Source organism: Ammospiza caudacuta, chromosome Z, assembly GCF_027887145.1.
Source record: "Ammospiza caudacuta isolate bAmmCau1 chromosome Z, bAmmCau1.pri, whole genome shotgun sequence".
NCBI lineage: Eukaryota > Metazoa > Chordata > Aves > Passeriformes > Passerellidae > Ammospiza > Ammospiza caudacuta.
Window position 1 is genome coordinate 77390297 of NC_080632.1, and position 19510 is coordinate 77409806.

The window sequence follows — 19510 nt, forward strand, 5'->3', positions numbered from 1 at the left end:
AAGCTTACTCAGCATGAAGAGGGATTTACCTGTTAGTCCAGAAGTTCCAGTTACTCTGAGGATCTTCTCTTTTGTTTTGTGGGTTGATGTTTGTACAGTGTCACTGTTTTTGCTGTTTAGAGGTCAGCAATGGCTTTATTATTAAAGAGAACAAATGAAAAATTTCCCAGTCTTGGAGTCTTTTGAAAGTCATGTATCCTGTGCCCTTGGAAACTGTGTTAAATGGTAGTAGCATCCATAGAAATAACTCAAGCCTATTCCTGTCACATCTGGAGGTCAACTTTTTACTATCTTGCTTTGGGACTAGATTACATTGCTATTCAAATGGAAGTAATAGGTGTCAACTGACTAATTCTGATCAAGAATTTATATAAACTAGTTTTGCTTTGCCACCTTTAGAAGACTGCATAGTGGCAACCTTTAAATTCAGAGTAGAAGGTGCTCATCTCTTCTGTCAATAATTGGCCAAGGATAGCTCAGATAATGCTTCTTCAAATTTCAGCCAAATGTACATGCAGCAGTTCTGTAGTTAATCAGGCTTCTTGCCTTAAGATTTGTATTTGGAGACACTCAATTCTATAAAACACATAGTTTGCATGGTGGAACAATTTTAACTTTTTCTGAAACTGATGAAATATTTTGTTTACTTAGGCTCCTGTTTTTCTGCTCCTGCTAAATTGTGTTTGGCAGCTGGTACAACAGTATCCTCCAGCATTTGAGTTCACTGAAACTTACTTAACTGTCTTGTCAGACAGCCTCTATGTGCCTATTTTTAGCACTTTCTTCTTCAATTCTCAACATCAAAGAGACACTAATAAGGTAAGGGTTTGGTATTTTGTGGATGCAGTGTGTTGGAGAATGAATTTGACCAACAAACAAGGAACACTCAAAAAAAGCTAATTCCCAACAGCACCATTTTCCTTACTTATTGAACTGCCTTGAAGGGTGAACAATGCAATTTTGGCAATAGGGAGGCAAGTTCAGGACTTAGGAGTTTATGATGACAGAAGGAATACATTACCTGTAATATGTAGTTGCAGTTTCATGTTTAGTGCCCTTCAGTGAAATTGGAGCTCCTTAACCTACAAGGAATATGCAGCTGTCAGCAGAATAAGTTACCTATGAGATTCTTGTATAGTATATTCTGTTGTATTCCAAAATGAACATCTCCTGAATGTTGATTTATATTTGGTTCATGCTCTTCTCTAGCCTAAGAAGCTGGGAGCAATAGGAGTATCCTCTGCAAGGCTGCACAGAGACTAAAGGAAAAAGTGAAGATTACTGTCTTTCATACAAATAAATTGTTGATCGCAAAATCGAGACGAGTAGCACTGCACGACTGCAGTTCCAACTTCTGCTGTTTGGAATTGTAATGTGCTGCCTGTGTTTGAGGAATCCAACTGTCTGTCTCTTGTCCAAGTTTCAAAATATCTTTTTTTTCTGAGAATATTTAACTTTATTTTCATCTGTGAAAGTCTGATTGCACTGTTGTTGTTCAGTTATTGAACACATAGAAAGCGAAAGTGTTGTTGCAACTCTGTGGCCTTTTTTCTAAAAAGACAGTTTCTTTATTTCACCTTGACTTAGTCAGAATTCCCTTCTGGCAGTATTAAATGTGACCTGTTTGTTTTGGCAGAGTGGGGAAAGCATCAAGACACAAAGTGGTCCTTTCAGATTCCTTACTGTATGGGACTGGTCTGTGCAGTTTGACCCCAAGGCCCTGGCTTTCCTGAACAACCCTCTTTATGCAGAGAAACCAAAACCAGATAGAAGTCAACGGAAGACTTCACGGTTCAAAGTAAGATATGTGCTGCTAAACTGTGTTTTCAGTTCTAGAAATATTTTGCCCATCTTATTTCAAATGTTCTCACAGTGAAAGTATCGGTGCAGACTTTTTTAAATTGACAAAATACACGTATACCTCAGACCCACATGGATTTAAGAACCCAGTTTGCATGCACCAGAATTGTAAATAACTCTTTTATAGTTCATAGCCATGAAGTTAGGGATTCTTTACCTTCATACTTCTATGCAAGTCTATTGGTAAGCCATGAGATTTAATATTCAGGTGAGTTGCAATGATGTGTTTGAAGGGAGTTAATTTAGTTGTTCCATGGAGTACCTGACTGAAATACATAAGTTTGTGATTGCCTCCCTAATTTTAACTGGAGTGTGTGTGTGCACTTGGAGAGGGAGGGGGATCAACAACAGCAAAAAAACTGACTGGAGTATGGAGGATTATGGGTGGACCACCTCATTACTGGCACGTAGCTCAAACTCAGGGAGAAATTCTTGGAGTAGCCTCTTTGAATTGCAATTCATTGGTAAATTCTGTCCTGTATAAGGCATTCTCATGTGAGACACTGCCAGTATGATCTACAGCGTTTATCTGAGATGCAGTGAGGGACCACTGGATAAAAACCTATAAATAAAGTGCTCTCTGATTTTTAACTAGCTTAAACTAAACATGGACACTAGCAATACTTAAATGTAAGCAAAGGGCTTGGCTTTTTCAAAGACAATTGCTTTATTGGTGTTACTTTTGGTTAGCAGGGAAGGAAGGTGGCAACACTCAGTATGCTCTGTAAAGTATTTGATGTATTGAAAAATAACAACTTAAACAAACCACTGCTTCTCTATATAGCTCAAGTGACTATTGCTTGCGAGAGGTTCCTGAATACAACTTTGTTTTTCTTCCTCTTAAAACTGCTTTCTGAAGTCCCATTGCATTGATATTTATCTGAGTATTTTGCCTTTTTTCCCCTCTCAAAGCATCAACGGCAACTTTCTTTGCCACTGACACAGGCAAAGCCTTCCACGAAGAGAGGATTTTTCAGGGAGGAAACAGATCTTTTTTTTAAAAACATTCTGGGTAAAAGAATTGGCAAGTTCATAAATTCTTCAGATGAGCCCCCTAACAGCTTCAGGGAGTTTTATGATAGCTGGCACAGCAAACCTGTCGACTACCACGGTCTTCTGCTGCCGCGCATCGACGGCCCCGAAATCAAAGTCTGGGCACAGCGTTACCTACGATGGATTCCTGAGGCCCAGCTCCATGGTGGTGGAACAATAGCTACAGCTGCCAGGATTTTGGACTTGATGGAGGAAGTGCAAAGCCTGCAGGTAAAAATGGATGAAGAACACAGTCAGGCTGTTTCTGGAGACGTACATTCTGTTCCCTTGCTGAGGAATTCTGCCCGTTTGTCATCCTTGTTTCCATTTGCTTTACTGCAGAGACAGTCTGTCAAACCAGCTTTACCCACTAGCACCTGGAAAGACTTGGAAGATGAAGATGACTTGGTCAAGAGGGATGATGAATTTGTTGACCTAAGTGGGGATATGTTATGACATGTATATAGATTACCGTGTGGATTGTATGTGGCTAAGCACTGAGTTTTAAATGTTGTGCTGTATCTTCATATAGGAACTTGAGCATCTGCAAACTGTTTAATGGGTTTGTGGGGTTAAAAATCCTTGATTGGAAAGACCTAGTTGCTGTAATTAACTAAGCATGTTTTGAACTTGCATTTCACTCTAACAATATTTATTGCAGAACCATATTTTTAGCATAGGTGTAATTCAAATGGGAGTGTTGGCCGTAGTAACAACATGGCCACTCTATTAAGAAAAACAAAAGAAAAACAGCAAAAGAATACTTTCTGCTGTAAAGGTAGAATGATAAATGCATATGGCAACAAGCATGCTATCTTAACATCTCTTTCCCCGTACTGGGAGTGGAGTACTGTGATTTGCAAATTCCCCCCACATGTAAACAGTGAAAGATACAACTAACTGTGCACTCACAAGTCAGCTTTTGACAGCTGAGGAATACTCTTGTGGTCACCAGGGCTTTTCTGTCTGCTGTTGGATCAACAGAAGTCGTGTGCTTGCCCCTTCCCCTTTGTCAGTGTTGGTCTTTGTGGTGTCGTGGTCACAGGTTGGCTGCTCTGAGCCTGTGCATGCACTTAGCTCAAGGGTCAGATGCAAGAGCTTAATGACACATTTCAAGTCTTAATGTATGGCTGCTGTGCTACATGCCCTTGCTGCCTTGGAATTTTATGTTTGCTCTTAATTTTAACGAATGAGATTTCAATTTGCCATGAGTATGTTTTCTCCTTTTAAGTAGAGGGAGACTTTCATTGGAACTTTTCCCCCACTGATGCCCGTTGCCTTTAAGGCTTTCTGTAGCTTGCACTGAGACTCTCCACATAGAGGGAAGACACTTTTCCTGTAGTCCTGCAGTGAAGCAGGATTTGCAGTCTGTTACCACTTGTCATGAGTTGGTACAGCTTATGAATGTGGTGTTTATAGAACACTCGTGTCCTGTTGCTGGATGTAATAACAGTACCTCAGTGAAAGAAGCCATAAAGAAATGCCTGTTGACTTGGATCTACTGTGTGTATGTTTATACAAATTTTTACTGCAAATAATTATCCTTTGTAAAGCTGAATATTATTTGACTGTCAGATCTGTTTTTAACCCTTAAATTCTGTAATACCCCAAGAATGGATTGAAGTCGTAAAATCAGTTACACTGAGAGGTTACACATTGAATATTTTCTCTGTTCTCATAACAATTTAGAAATCCATGCTGGAAAACTTGGCTGGTGGATAAACTGTTGCTTAAATTTGATCAGCTCAGTGAAACTTGGGGATATTAAACTTTTGTTACTGACTTATCACTTCATACTGAGTTGTTTTAATGTATAGCAACAATTCATCAGCAGCCCTCTGAAAACAAATTCTCATAACTGGGAAAGGGGGGAGAGCTTGATGCAGCTATGCCAAACTGAAGCTTTCCAGCTCTTAATTGCCTTAAAGTCTTAGTGTGAGGACAATACTTGAGTTCGTAGTGTTTTATTTAAAAATACAGTAGTACTATGCTTTCTTCTGTGATATTTACAGCTAGCACTTGCTAGGATGGGCTGTACAGCACATTTTCTTCAGACTTAGTTGTAATTCATGTGACTCATGTATGCAATAACACTTTGCATGTTGAATGAGCAGTGTATTATTACAGTGAAGAAACACTTGTCCTTCTAAGGTCATTTGGGTTCAAGGGTGGAGTTTTTTAAACACTGCCATAAAAAAAAAAAATTAAAATGATTTTCTATACTTTTGATCAAACTATTGTAATGTTTCAGTTACAAAGATTACATACTTGTATTAAAGAACAGATGTTGGACATCTTATTTGTACATAAGTTATCAGAAATATATATAGAAGAGACGTATATATCTGGAATTGAACATGGAAACACTTCTAATGTAGAGTAAATACCATTGTTGCTGGTTTTCTGCACTGAAGGATTGGAAATATACTTCGTATTTTTACTCCAGGCTTTTGTTTTTACCTCCAAGTTTTAACACTGAATGCAAGCTAGCAGTTTTTCAGGTTTCTTTCTTCTTTTTCCTTCTTTTGATTAAATATTGTTACTTTTCTCCAGGCTATTTGAAGAGTGTCAATAAAATATACTTTGAACTATTCATCGTGAGATAAGAATGTATGTTTAAGGTCCACATTTCAAGTGATGCACTAAATCACAGCAGACTTCACAATCTGCAAAGCTTTTCTGGTTATATCCTGATTTTTACAGACTGTTATGGGGAAGTTGTCCAGTTTTGATCTGGCTGTACTTCTGATGCCCCCAGTGCAGGAGAGAGGACAGTTCAGTGCAGTGAAGCAGGATGGCTGTGGGAAGTTAAAGGTGATCTAGAAATTGGCTGCTGAGTGTGTGTATTGGGGGGAGTATTAAAGAGTGTTTGTTCCTTAGCAATATAATTGCTTAGTGTTATTGTCTTAGCAATATACTTCCCCCACATCCAGGGTGAAATTTGTTCTTGCATTGTTACACTAAGCCACTTGGAGTTTCCACAGGGGGGTATTTCTCAAACCAGATCTGTGTTTGATGGGGACTAAGGTGGCCACAGTAAGCTCTGGAGTACAGCTTGTACTTGTGATTTTAAAATTCCACTTTTTTCAAGACACTAGAAATTGCTAGCCCCTGGTCAAAGGCAGCACTAGTGCAAATCACACATTAAAACCCCATGAACATTACAGGACTGTGCCAGCTTTGTTCTTGAAGCCCCACGCAGCAATAGCTGCGGGTCATGTTGTACCACAAGGTGTGCCTCTGCCTCACCCACAGCTGCTGAGGAGCAGCAATTGTACTTTGACCGCTTGGCTTTGATTTAGGGCTGCATTCACTATTGAAAAGGCTCAGCTATTGATGTGCAGCATAAAGGAATGCAAACTTGTGCTTCATTAAGGTGTTTACAGCCAGCTTGCCCTCCTGATTTTTTGCTCCAGCCAAAGGTTTTTCCATTTGTGCCTGAAGCACAGAAGCCTAACTTATTCCAGAGGCAGATGAATACTTTCTGATGATGGTTTCTTACAATGGATTAGTTTTGTCACAGCAGAGGTCACCTTCATTCTAAACTACCTGGAGACCTCATGCAGTATTTACGGCTGGGTGCTCCTTCACAAAGAGCTAGGTTTTGCATAAATCTCTAAAAATTGTGTGAAGGACTTCATTTTCTGGGATAGGAAGGAGATTTGAGTAGTGAGCTTATCTAAGTCTGAAAAAAGCATTCTGTGTACAGCACTATACATGCTCTTCCAGGGTAAATTGGAGAGGGTGAGGAGTGGATGGGGCAAAACCCTTCTTAGGATCTTGCTTCCTTTTTCTTGATTTGTAATAAAGTCAATGTGACAAATGCTTTTTGCCAGCATTTGCAGGATGACAGAACTTGGTGGGATAATAGAGTTAACTTGGAGAGGAGTGGACACAGAAGATAAGGAGAGCTGATACTTGAGCTGGAGAGGCAGTTACACGAGGAGGGTACCGCCATGTTGAGTACAAAGGCAATGGTTCTTCAGCCTGTGTTAGCAGGGCATGCCTAGACATTTACACACAGTTCTGAGCCCCAGAGGGCTCCCTCTGCTTGGGTGGTCACAGCTTTAAAAATGCTGTGGAGGCTGAGAAGATGTAATAGAGACTGCTACTATCTTGGCAAGTGTTTGGATGGGCAGTGGATGCTCAGTGCTGCCCTGGTTTGGCTGCTGTGGAGCCCTGTAGAACAGTAAATGCTGGTGTTCGATCGTAGCATGTTTCTCTGCTTTCAGCAAGCATTTGTTTTCCCTGGTTTTCATGTAGCAACCCAGTAAAACAAATAGGCACTTACCTTAATGCTATACCTTGATGCTTAAAGTAGGTGAATAAGACATGCCTAGGAAATGCACTTGTAAATTGTTCTCATGAAAAATTTTGCAGACCTAGCAAGACTGATTTCCTGTGGTCTTGACTTAATGGCCAGACCACTCAATTTTGTTCTTTCCTCTGACATTTCCTGCCCTTGCGCATGCCGGAACATCTTTGGTCTCCATCCATCTCCTCCCTGTTCCTAAGTCATGCGCTGTTCCAGCAGTTTATAGGTTTGTCACCACTGCTGACTTGCTGGACAATTCAAAAGCTGTGACTCCGGTTCTGGGCAGCCAGGTAACGCTCATGACCTGGCCACATAGCCTCCAGATTGCCTGTTGGAATCTACCAACTTATAAAATAATTTTTTGTTAAATGCCATCAAAATTATTTACTGGTTTTCAAAGCAGGTGATGGACGGAACATTGATTAGATGCCTAGTGTTGTTAGTAAGGAAATCAGGGTAGGAGAATGCAACAGAAACCTCTGTACCTGCAGCTCAGGCTTGATCCAAATCTGAAGTTCTCAGGCTGAAAGCAATGCTTTTCTCAAATAGGAAAATCTGCTCATTTACAGTCTAGTCAGATATCCCAGTTTTCTCTTAAAGCAACTTTTTTTAAATCTTGCATTTTGTCTGTTTCTGGGTCCCGAAATAAAATTTTCATTGTACTGTAGAAGCCAAAATTCAGTCTATGGAGCCACTGAATTGCCTGGAAACCAGCTGATATTTCTACAAGTTCTGAAACTTACAAACCTTATTGCTATTTGAAGAAAATTTCCAGTTAAGAACCGCTAACGCTACTAGAAATAATGTACAGTTTTGTTAATAGAGTGTAAACCTTCAAGTCTTCTTAAGACTTTTAAAAGTCAGAACTCCATGGGCTCACTTTGCAATCAGTGGGACTAATTTCCTTTTGTTTTAGAGACGTTAATTGAAAGTATGTTTATGCATGAATGTGATGACAGAGATGCTAATTTCATGTAGAGGGTGTAAGTGCCCTTGCTTTATGTTTTGGTGATGCAAGAATATATTTCCACTCTCACTCTGACCCCAATTCATAAATGAAAACAGAATGTTCCTCACCACCCTCTTTGAGTTCACTGTACACATGAACCCAGTTAGTTTCCTACAAGCCACTTCCTCTATTTTCCAATTTCCCATCCCAGACTTTCCACTGTGGATTCACCATTAGAAAATATTTCTTCCTTTTCTGATAGTTGTTCATTTAACTTTGGAAAATACTGGTTTTATACCCACCAGCTGCACTTAGTTTCTCCTTTTGCAGGAGGTGGTGGGAATATTTGAAAGCCAGATGAGAAGTGCTACAGATGACTTAAGCAGTTCTCAAAGTACAAGGTCTCTTACTTCACTGCCAATACAGAACATGGTTGTTTGGGAATTTGTATTTTTATTTTATTATTATTATTTTATTATTGTTATTATTTAGAGTGAGTAAAATCCTCCTGCACAGCACTATTTCACAAACAAAAACTGCACCAAAGAAAAAGCAGGGTGAAAATCCCAAAATGTGCTTTCTAGTGCAGCATATCTGCTGTAAATTCAGGGCTTTGTTGTGATGGTGCCTGCACAAGTGACAGCAGAACAATGGTCTGTTCTCCCAGCAGGTTTGGGATTGGGTTACACCCGATCTGCAGCAAATGCAAGGAGCTGCCAGAGGGAGTCCTGCTAATCACTGCCCAGCAGTGCCCGCACACTTCTGCTTGCCAGCAGATTTTATGGAAATCAGTGTTTTTCTTTTGTGGATTAGCTTTCCATCAGATCAGTTTGTTGATCCAAATCACCTCGTGGGGATGCAGGGAGAAACAATTGGAGGGAGCAGATTGTTTGAGGATGCCCCTCTGGTTTGGCAGCCCCCAGTCAGAGCAGATGAGGTGAAAGGTGGAACCACAGGTGCTGGAGAAGTCACTCTCCAGCTGCTGTGCTGCTGGAAAAGAGATAAATCCTGGGAATTATCCCTCTAATGTGCAGCAAGCTGAAATGCTGTAAACAGCACGCATGGCCAACTCCAACTATGTAACACTTCTGAGGGAAAACAAAAAGACAGGGAAGAAAGAAGCACAATCCAAACCAGCTGTGTTTTGAGGTTGCCTGTTGAAGCCTTACAGGATGATTTAAAGTACAGCTGCTTTGGATCTGACCTCTAAGTAAGGTGAGCAAACCCAGTGGACTCAGCTTATGGCCATCAAACATGTTCTGATGCTCTTCAGGCCTGTAGTTCCTTGGGCTGTGCTTTGGTTGGGCTGGCAGAGTCTTAAATACCATTTTGCTGCCTGGGCTGCGAGCAAGCAGTGATTGAGGGCAGCTGCTGAAAAGCAAATATTGTGTTCTGACTTGTAATCTAAAAACAGCCATTGCTCAGAAGGTGGTTTTGGATTCCTGGTGCGTTCCTGCTGTTCTCTTCAAAGCTACAGCCACACATAGGTGAGCTGACTGGTTACTCCCCCACAGTCCTTTAGCATATTTCACTTATTTACTTCTCATTTGTATTTAGGTTTAATGCAGGTGATCTGCTCTGTCTATAATCTGCCCATTATCTCTCTCAGGTGTAGGATTTAGTACTTTCTCTAATTTTCCATGAAAATTTATCTGCCTAATGTTGTTCTGAAAGCAATGGTCCTTTTTATGATTCAAATTGCAGCTGAATAGCTGTCTGGGAGAAATTATGATGAAAAGGGCAAGTTAGGGAAAAGAAATACAGTAATAGTAAAACCATTACTCAGTGACTTGGAATTAAGTAGAGGCTGCATGAATATAGCAAATGTCCGGAGTTCTGCAGGCAATAATGAATGCTAGAAACAGGTGAAATACAATTACCAGGGGTCCAGAATGATTTAGGTAGCAGGAAATGACTGAACATAAACTTTTAAAATAATCTTTGGGTCTTATTAAAGTAGTAATAGCCCTTCTTGTGCTGGTTGCTGACGTTAATATTCTGTCTAGGTTGATGGACATCCTTCTCCTCCTTGGAGGTTTTCCCTCTCAGTTATTAATATACAGCTTGCTGCCTTCCAGCTCCAGCCTCAGAAGGAAAATATCTCCCCATCTCCAACACATGGAGGAGGGAAAAGTTGACTGACATCTTTGCATTTGTTAAGGGAGCATTGTAAATGGCTGTTCCCTGCCAAGAAATTTCTTTTGAAAAGTTACATTTAGTCAGTAAAATAACACCTGAGCTTGCCAAACTAGAGTTGAAAAAAGATAAATGTAATCATAAGACTGAAAAGGAATTCTTTATACACCTGAACTGAAGAAAGGAAAGAAGTATTAACTCTTTCCATGGATAGGTGAGGGAAAAGACACACTGGGCTGGCTGTGCCCCTGCAGGCCCAGGGGGGAGCAGAGATTCCCCTGCAGCCCCTGGAGGAGCCACAGCAGAGCAGCTGGGTGTGCCTGAAGGAGGCTGGGACCCCATGGGAAGCCCGTGCTGGAGCAGGCTCCTGGCAGGAGCTGTGGCCTGTGCAGAGAGCAGCCCCTCACTGGAGCAGGCTCCTGGCAGGAGCTGTGGCCTGTGCAGAGAGCAGCCCCTCACTGGAGCAGGCTCCTGGCAGGAGCTGTGGCCTGTGCAGAGAGCAGCCCCTCACTGGAGCAGGCTCCTGGCAGGAGCTGTGGCCTGTGCAGAGAGCAGCCCCTCACTGGAGCAGGCTCCTGGCAGGAGCTGTTACCCCAGTGTGGGCCCACAGTGGAGCAGCCTGATCCTGAGGGACTGTACCCTGTGGAAAGACCCTTGCTGGAATATTCCATGAAGAATGTTCCAGCAATCTCTGGGAAGGACTCACCTTGGAGAAGTCTATGGAGCGCTGTCTCACTGGAAGGAATGCCACACTGGAGCAGTGGAAGAGTCTGAGGAGTCCTCCCAGTGATAAAGGAGCAGCAGGGACAAAATGTGATGAACTGATTTCATCCTCAATTCCTTGTCCCCTTGTGTCATGGGGGGAGTGGAGGCAGGGAAACCATGAATGGAGCTGAGCCTTGGAAAAGAAGGGGGCATGCACTTCTTAAAAAGGATGAGGCCTTTTTAAGATTTATTCTTACTTCTTGTTGATCAACTCTGATTTAATTGGCAGTAAGTTAAATTAACATCTGTGGGTATTCACCCATTTACTATCACCTGTGATGGTAACTGGTGAGCAACCTCTCACTGTCCTTATCTCAACCCATGAACCTTTAATTTTATGTTCTACCCCTGCCCTGTTGAGGAGAGGAGTGAGAAAGTGGCCTTGGCAGGCACCTGGTGTCCAGCCAAGGCCAACCCACCACAAACACTTAAACACAACTGCATCTCTCAATTAACAGCATCTCTTCAACTGTGTGAGCTTTTTGAAAACCATTATAGCAGGATTTTCAGTCCCTTTAGGTATGGCTGAGTATGGAGACTTTTGACAGAATTTTGAATGAGTTAGAGATTTCTGAGTTTTTTAGATGAAGTGATTTAATTTTTTTATCTTTTACATAGGAAGGGTAAGTTTGGCCCACATTCTTACTGTATGGCTCAGAAGGTCAAAAGACCCCTAGTTGCAAGACATTTTAAGGTTTTATTGACCAATAAAACGCTGTTAAAAAGGATATTTATGTTTTTGACCCAATGCTTCAATATTTCGTCTTACAGACTCATTCTTAGTCAATCATGTATAATACACAAACCTACAGTACTGCATTCTGAACTTCTTGTTTACCTTTGTAACTACTTCTATTTTTTCTATATCCTAAACTCCAAAATTCTAAACCTTCTTCTCCTTAATTCAACATGTCTCTGCTTCAAACCATAAATCCACATTCTTGCTTCTAGTACCTAAGTTTGGAATCCTTTTCCAAGGTCTCAAATCAAATCCTGTGCTTAATTCTAAGCTTTAGCTTACTGGCTCAAAGTTCTGAGAATTCCCTGTGTTTTGGATTCCAACAGCTGAATTTGAGAGGTGTTGACCATGTATTTCATGTGTCTCTACTATTTGTTCAATTTGTTTAACTTTTGGTCTGGCAGTAGGGGCAGCCACACTTGCAGGATGAGCTCGCTCAGTGAGAATCACCCACTGATTCAGATCTCCCACACCTCCCTGAAGGTCTCCCTGGGCCAATCCTCACTGATGACTGTGGCAGCCTAAGCAGTCTGCCTCATATGGGGCAGGCAGTAGCTGTGCCACCACTCAATGGCCACTTTGGTGGGCCAGTTCCATCAGGTTTTTGAGATGTATCTGATGGCAGTGAGGAGCATGAGGAGAAGGACTGCTCTGTGGAGAACTGGTAGAGGAGAAGCCTTGCAAAATGGTGCTTGGGTCAGGTGCTGGCTCAAAGAGCTGTGTTAAAGAAGCTGTACCCAGCTGTTTGATTTATCCTGTGCTCAAAGCAGCAGGGCTTCTTACATTTTTGTAAATAAACCAAACTGCATCAAAGAAGCTTTATTCCTAACTGAAATAAGCTATTGGACACTGAGCTGGCCAACTGCCCAGTCTTCCTGCAGAAGGGAAACTGGCAGATGAAGGAGAATTAGGAATCTTGATTTTTTAAACTTTTGTCAGCTGTGATAAAGAGTCATAGTAAAATTCTACTTTGAAATAGTTTTATCAGAAAATGTATTTTCAAATTTCTGTGCAACATCATCTTTCCAAAACAAACCAAAGGAAAGTGGTAAAAATGTAATCTTCTTCCCTGAACAGTCTTGGTCCTTCATATTCTCTGCTATATTTCCTCATGTTAATGGCAAAATGAAGTTCCTGCTACAGTCTGCTTCAAGCACAGCTTCATAAAAACCATTTACTGAAGTTTTACTTCCGATGCAGTAGTATAGCTAAGAGCAACATGGCCTTGCAAACATCAGAAATAGTCATAAAGCAGGATGTCAGAAACACTTAGCACTTTGTATTAACCTTGTGTTAATAACGATGAACAAACACATATCCAAACATGACATTCATATCTGAGGCCAAATTATAACTTTAGGGTCATGCAGATGTGAGTAATGCTTAGGTTTTGGCTGCAGGATGTTTATGACTGATAAACAAAACAGGCCAAGCTGGTTCTCCAGTTCCAGGCTGAGTTTGCACAGAGGGAAACAGAATATATTTGATTTAAAGAAGGGGGAAACTTCTAATTTTGGGCTTGGGAGTGTTTGGTTTTGGGGTTTTTTTTGCAGAGCTATGTTTCAGAGTGGGACCAGGCTTCCAGGATAAGGAGTGTCTTCTTTGCTTTGGCATAATGTCTGGTCCTGCTCTCTTGCTCTGAGCAGTGGGAGATCACCTTGCTGGGTTTCAGCCACAGTTGTGTTTTGACCATTAAGGCCAGTAAAAGCTTGTGTCTTCTGCTCATGTATTTATTCTGCTTCTGCATTTGTTGCTTGGGTTGCAGTTTTCTAAAATTTCCTTTCTGAAGGGCTTAACTGTGTAGTAAACAGATGTTAATTAAAACCACTGTTTTATCCCTTAGCAAAGAGAATTAAGCTGGGTACCTAAGTAAATATTAGGGAAAGCACTTAGTGAGAAAAGGCCATACATACCAAAGTAGGACACCTTGATGCAGATGGCTGACTCATCAGTGTGACATAGTCTGTGTTAAATATGGAAAGCTCAGATGTCATTTGTTGTACCTCAGCAAGAGCAGAAAGGTATATATATATATAAACTTTTTCTTCCAAAGATGCCTTGTAAACCAGGCAGAGATCTTGATTTACTGTCTATGCAGGTGAAAACACTGATACACTGTGCAGCTCTTCTCACTTCTCTGCTGCAGCCAAGGGCCTCCCTCACGGATGCATTCCTGTTATTTGGAGGTTCCTGCACCACACCAGGGCCACCTTTTTAGGCTGCTGGATGTATTTTTATTACCAGTTATCAGCTGAGTTTCTCCACTAAGATTTTGTTTCCAACTTCCATCTTAATTTGCAACCAGCGATAATTTAGCTGCAATCCTTTTCCATCTCTCCTCCCTGGGGAAGTCATTAGAGCCCTGAAGGTCTAATCCTGGCTTCACTGATGTAGCTTATTGCTGTGAGCATCCCACTGCCCCAGGAGCTGCGGGAGGCAGATTTTTGGGAGGCTGTGTGCTGTGTAGCCAGCCCTGAAGCTGCACAGGAAAGTGATCTGAGGGTCACCTGCCACACGCTGCTGCTGCTTTAAGCCTGAGGCTCTGAGGCACAGATACCATTGTTCTGGCTTGGAGTTTTAATGTAAGTGGATTCAAGAGCAAAGGAAAGCTTCTTCTGGCCAGATCAAGGTAACATTTGCAAGAACTTAGTGCCTTTAGAAAAAAATAAATATAATGATCCAGAAGTAAATGGCCCTCCGTGTGACACCAGTGCACCAAACTGAACAAGTGATGCAAGCACTTTTTCACACTTCCTTTCCTTTTCACCCCAGATACAAAAAAGAGTTTTGGGGAACCACTCTCTTGCCAAGTTTTTCAAGACTGTTTTTGTCAGGCTCAGTGCTGCTGCATGTCTGGCATGCAGGGAAATGCACCAAGCTGCCAGCTCACTCTGCAGCCAGCGAGGCTTCTGGATGGAGAGTCCTCCTTCCCCGTACCAGCATCCCTAGAAAAAGAGTCCTGTAACCTTTCCAGCTTTGTTGTGTATTTCTGGTGTTGTTTTGGCTCTCTTTGCCTTCAACAGTGAAGTTTCCAGTTCTCTATCTTCTTTCTCAATCTAGTTTTCAGGGAGAGAAGAAGAAACACACTAACAAGCAGAAACATGAGCATTCTATGGAGGTACAAGGCTGATGGTAAAACCACATTTTTTTTCTGAGTTTTCTGACTACTAGTCAGGTTTCTGCTCTAATTGAATTCACCGTGATAGCTACAAACGCTAATTTAAAAAAACAGGAGACATTCTAGAATTGCCTCACCCTGTGTCTCATAGTTAAATATTGTACTTCTCAATCCTGAGATGAGCTCAGTTGGTTAGAGCATGGTGCTAATAATGCCAAGGTTGTGGGTTTAATCTCCATGTGGGCCATTCACTTGATGGTCCTTGTGGGTCCCTTCCAACACAGAATATCCTGTGATAATGTGATCTTTACTTAGTTCTGTAAATGTAGCCTTATGTTTGGTGCTATATTAGTACATAGCAGGAGTCCTTACACATTTGTAGCTCATTAATAAACTCTTAAATGCAATCAGGACTTATGAAAATGTACTTATTCCACTGGACAGCAATAAATTTTTAATAACTGTCTAACCTTAGAAACAATGCTAAAATGCTCATGAATCTCTATTATGTAGTTATTGTCCTAAACAGCCTTGTTCCAACCATTCAAATTATCAGGCCAATTTTAATTAGGAATGTGGTCTGCAGTCTAGATTCACTTAAAAAATTCTTTGCAGATCCCCTATGAATATTTCTGTTTGAATAGCAGCTCTTTTGCAGCAGATTTATGTATTTGCATAGATGGTTAAGTGCTTGCCAGTGAAATTGCTTTAAAAGCCATCCCATACAGTGATATAGCAATAAAACCATTTTACAGTACAGAAGATAGATATGATGCAGCGCAGAATTAACCCCCCCAAAATATCAATCCATATTTGACTTGTTTTAATCCTTTGGGTATCAGTTCACAGGATAATACTCTGAAGCTCTCTACCTTGCAGTCAGCAGAGGCACCTGGATTACAGTCAGCACAGGAAGGTGACAGTGCTGTGGGGTACTCTGATGCTGAGCCTCACTTCTGAACTTCCCCAGCTAAGGGCAAGTACATCCCCTCCAAAAAACATCTGGAATTTTCTCCCATTCTCATAGTCAACCATGTGAGGCAGTTCACAGCAAGAGGGCGAGACAGAGTGCTCCCTAGGACTTGACTTGGATTTTATTCTCCCACGTTTTCAAAGCTAACTTCAGCAAACTAATTAGACACACTTCCAGAGCTGCCAGTGTTACTTAATCTACAAATGTTTATCAGTGTTTTCTGCTCCCTGGGTAGAAGGTACTACAGAAGGTACTGACATCTGTGCCAGACTTAAAAACCTTCTGGCATTCCCTGTGATCACAACCTCCTGTCTGCCATCAGGAGTACAAACCACCCCACACAAGCAGGGTGTGCTACCTCTGCCAGGAGCAGCACAGAGAGTGCAATGCACTTGGCTGATTTCTCAGGAGAAAGGTAACTTGGAAATGCAGCCTTATCTCCCTTACAACAACTTTTATAGAGGCTCAGAGATGGCTGCAACCAAATGCTTCTAGATTTTTTCTCTATTTCCCAGCTGCTCACGCCCCTTTTCTGAGTTAATGTGACTACTAGTTCCTGGAATCTCTACTGTTCTCCCTCACTGACCCCATGGCTCTGTTTGCCTCATATTTACAGTTCTAAAATTACCACTCATTGTTTGACTCTCTCTGCATAGGTCTTTGGTCATAACCAGAGGGTGTAAACCTACCAAGAGTATTCGACATTTATTCTACGCACACACAAGTACTCTCTATTTAGACAACATGAATACTGCTCTAATCACTATTTATCTTGTAAATTACAACTCCGTGGAAACATTTTCTTTGCGCCATCTGGCTTGATGTATTTTTTAATCAGTTGATGAGTATTTTTCTACATTGCAAGGAGCAGATAGTAAAGCATTTGTTGCATTAGGATGTGAAGTAAAGATTTTTTGAAGCTGAACTTGTAAAAAATTCACTGCATTAAACATTTTAAATTTTCCCGAAATACCAAAGACAGTTTTGGTGAAGGTTTCATAGGACTCATTTTTCACAATGAACATGTCAAGAAAACTGCACATTTTTCCTAGGAATGCTGGTTGAACAGGACCCCTGTGTAGAAATGAAAAGACTTCTCAATTAAAAGCAGCACTTTGACTAATAATTTTGTCATTATGATTTCACTACTGTAATTGTAATAGTAAAATAACCAGTACAGATCCTTGCTTCCAAAGAATTTCACTCAGATACAAGAAGGAAGATGCTATTACAATACAAAGATTTCAGGAACTAGCAATCATTTCAACTCTCCTAGAGATAAGAAAATTAGAGTATCTGGAAATACTCAAAATAAAAGTATGCTTTTTAAACGAGCAAATGCACACAGCACGTTCTCATTTCTGCCTTGGTCTTCCTAAAATGCCAGTCATTCTTTTTCTAAAAATCCACAAGTTATTGTAATTGCAGATAAAAAACCTAAAAGCAGCATGTGCTGGTTTTTGACTCAAAGTTCTTTGAAGATAAATTTTATTACTAAGTGGCTGTATCTGATTTTATATGAGATCAGTGTTCAATACTGGCATTTATGCTGCTGAAAGTAGTAATTACATACACAAATTTCTGAGAAGCCTAGAACATTGTCCTTGAATCATCCTAAGGGAGAAACATAAAAAATGGGTATTGGAAAAGTTACACTGGCAAATTTTGACTTTATAAATTAACAATTTAAACAACTTCCAGGCAGTTGGGCATTTAAAGTGAAATTAGAGTTTGTTGTACAGCTTGAAACTGTAAGTAAGTGGTTTTTTACTTAGAATAATTTGCTGTTAGCGTTGGAAAACCCATTCCTAAAACCAAGAAGAAAAGCCCAGGTGGTCCACCCTGGCTACTGAAGGATTTATTTAGTAATGAAAACAAGAGCAAAAGTAAAACAGGTGCAGCTGAAACTGAAAGAGACATATTACATGATCACTCTGTTCCAGACACAACTTCTATGGTCAGCTGACCATTGACTCTGGTTTCTTCCCACATACAGTATCACATACAAGCCTGCTCACTTGTCTTGTCTCTTATCTCTTTGATCTCCTTCTTTCATCACTCTGTACCTTTCAGCATCTTGATTCTTCTTGGCAGTGAAAATCCTGTTCTTGGAGATCACACTGATAATATTGGGTACAACAAATCTCTGACAACAGTTTGTTTCCAATTATTTGCTAGCATTAACATCTAGTCTAGCACTCAAGAAGCATGCCTGTAATCAGCATGATATTGAAGACTTTTTGGCCTTAAGGAATTCCTATCACATTTGGTCCTGGTCCTTGGGTTTCCATACCTGTACTCCAGCACAGTGCTCCTTCAGCAATGATCCTGTGCCTATATATGAGACTGTCCTGTCAATAGATCCCTGAAACCATACAGGGGAACATGGCCTTTTTCTTGGCTGTTGTTTTTAAGTCAGATCCTCACATGGATTCAGGCCATGGCTCCACCTGACACTTGCTTTTACTGGCCTAAGTGGGAGTGTCAAACTTTCACTGGGAGGGAATGGAAGATACAGACAGGAATGTAAACAAGCTTGACTGGTGAAACTGCTGGATAGTAGAGCCATAACAGAGTCAGCAGCCTTCTTCTGGAAAACAACTCCCGTTTTCTTGCTGTCAGCTTCAAAACATGCACATCCTATTAATCTAACTGTTCTTCAGGAGAAAATCTGCCCACCTATGTCTCGTGATAGTACTGTGGTGGGAGCAGTAGGATTCACCCTTTGCATCTGAAGCTCCAGAGCCTGGCACATCTGTTAAGCTGAGATGTCTGCAATTTCTCGCTTCAACCAGCTGTGTGTCATGCTCCTGACATTCAAGTTGTGAAACATTTGCTTGTAGTTATGAGAATGTGAGCTCAGGTGTTAAATAAAGTTACTTTTTTGGGACCTGCTGTCCCAATACACACTTGGAATCAGTTTTCCACTCACTTTTCCTGCTGACATCACTGAGGTAATCCCTGCTCCCATGGAGAAGCAAATCGTGGCAACTGCAACTAGCACAGCAGAAAGTAAGACTCTCAGATTCATGCCTTTGCATTTGTTTGAAATGACACTATTCAATTTCTGCAAACATCTGATTTTCTAGGTGAAAAAAGTGACTGTTAAGTATAAGGAACTTCACTGGACACATCAACATAATAAAAACTAAATTGATCAACCAAAAATTATTAACCCATTAGTGATCCTAATTTGTTAGCTTTTGTAACAAAATACAGAAAAAAGGGCAAATCAATAATACGATTAGCGACTTTTTAAGAACTATTAGACCAACTATTTTAAAAGACTGATTTTCACAAAACTGAAGTAATGATGAGTCCTTTGAGGCCCTCCAGGAAAGGAAAAAAAAAAAGACAAAAAAAAAAAAAAAAAGCTGAAAATGAACGTTCCATTAGTTAACCTTTAAAATGCAATCAGGACAAAATGAAAATGTACTTAAATGCCACAGTAATCTAGTGGGAAAGTGAAAATAAGTGTAACAGCCCAAACAGTGCATTCTATTGATAAAAATGGAGATGATAAAATTGCTTTAAGATAGGAGTTAGAGAAAATGTAAGTCGTGCTTGAAGGTGAATTGAATGTAGGCACAAGGCAAATTATACCAATGATATCACGAAAGTGA

The 19510-nt window shown here is 40.8% G+C and overlaps 1 protein-coding gene across 1 annotated transcript in view; it reads left to right on the forward strand.

The window, feature by feature from the left end:
• Nucleotides 1-5441, forward strand: part of MTMR12 (myotubularin related protein 12) — a 33018-nt gene extending 27577 nt beyond the window's left edge. The window contains exons 14-16 of the mRNA XM_058823693.1: nucleotides 652-819; nucleotides 1637-1798; nucleotides 2773-5441. Of these exons, the coding sequence (XP_058679676.1) occupies nucleotides 652-819; nucleotides 1637-1798; nucleotides 2773-3348 (906 nt within the window). The 3' untranslated portion in view covers nucleotides 3349-5441. The remainder of the gene's footprint in view (nucleotides 1-651; nucleotides 820-1636; nucleotides 1799-2772) is intronic.
• Nucleotides 5442-19510: the final 14069 nt, after the last annotated feature.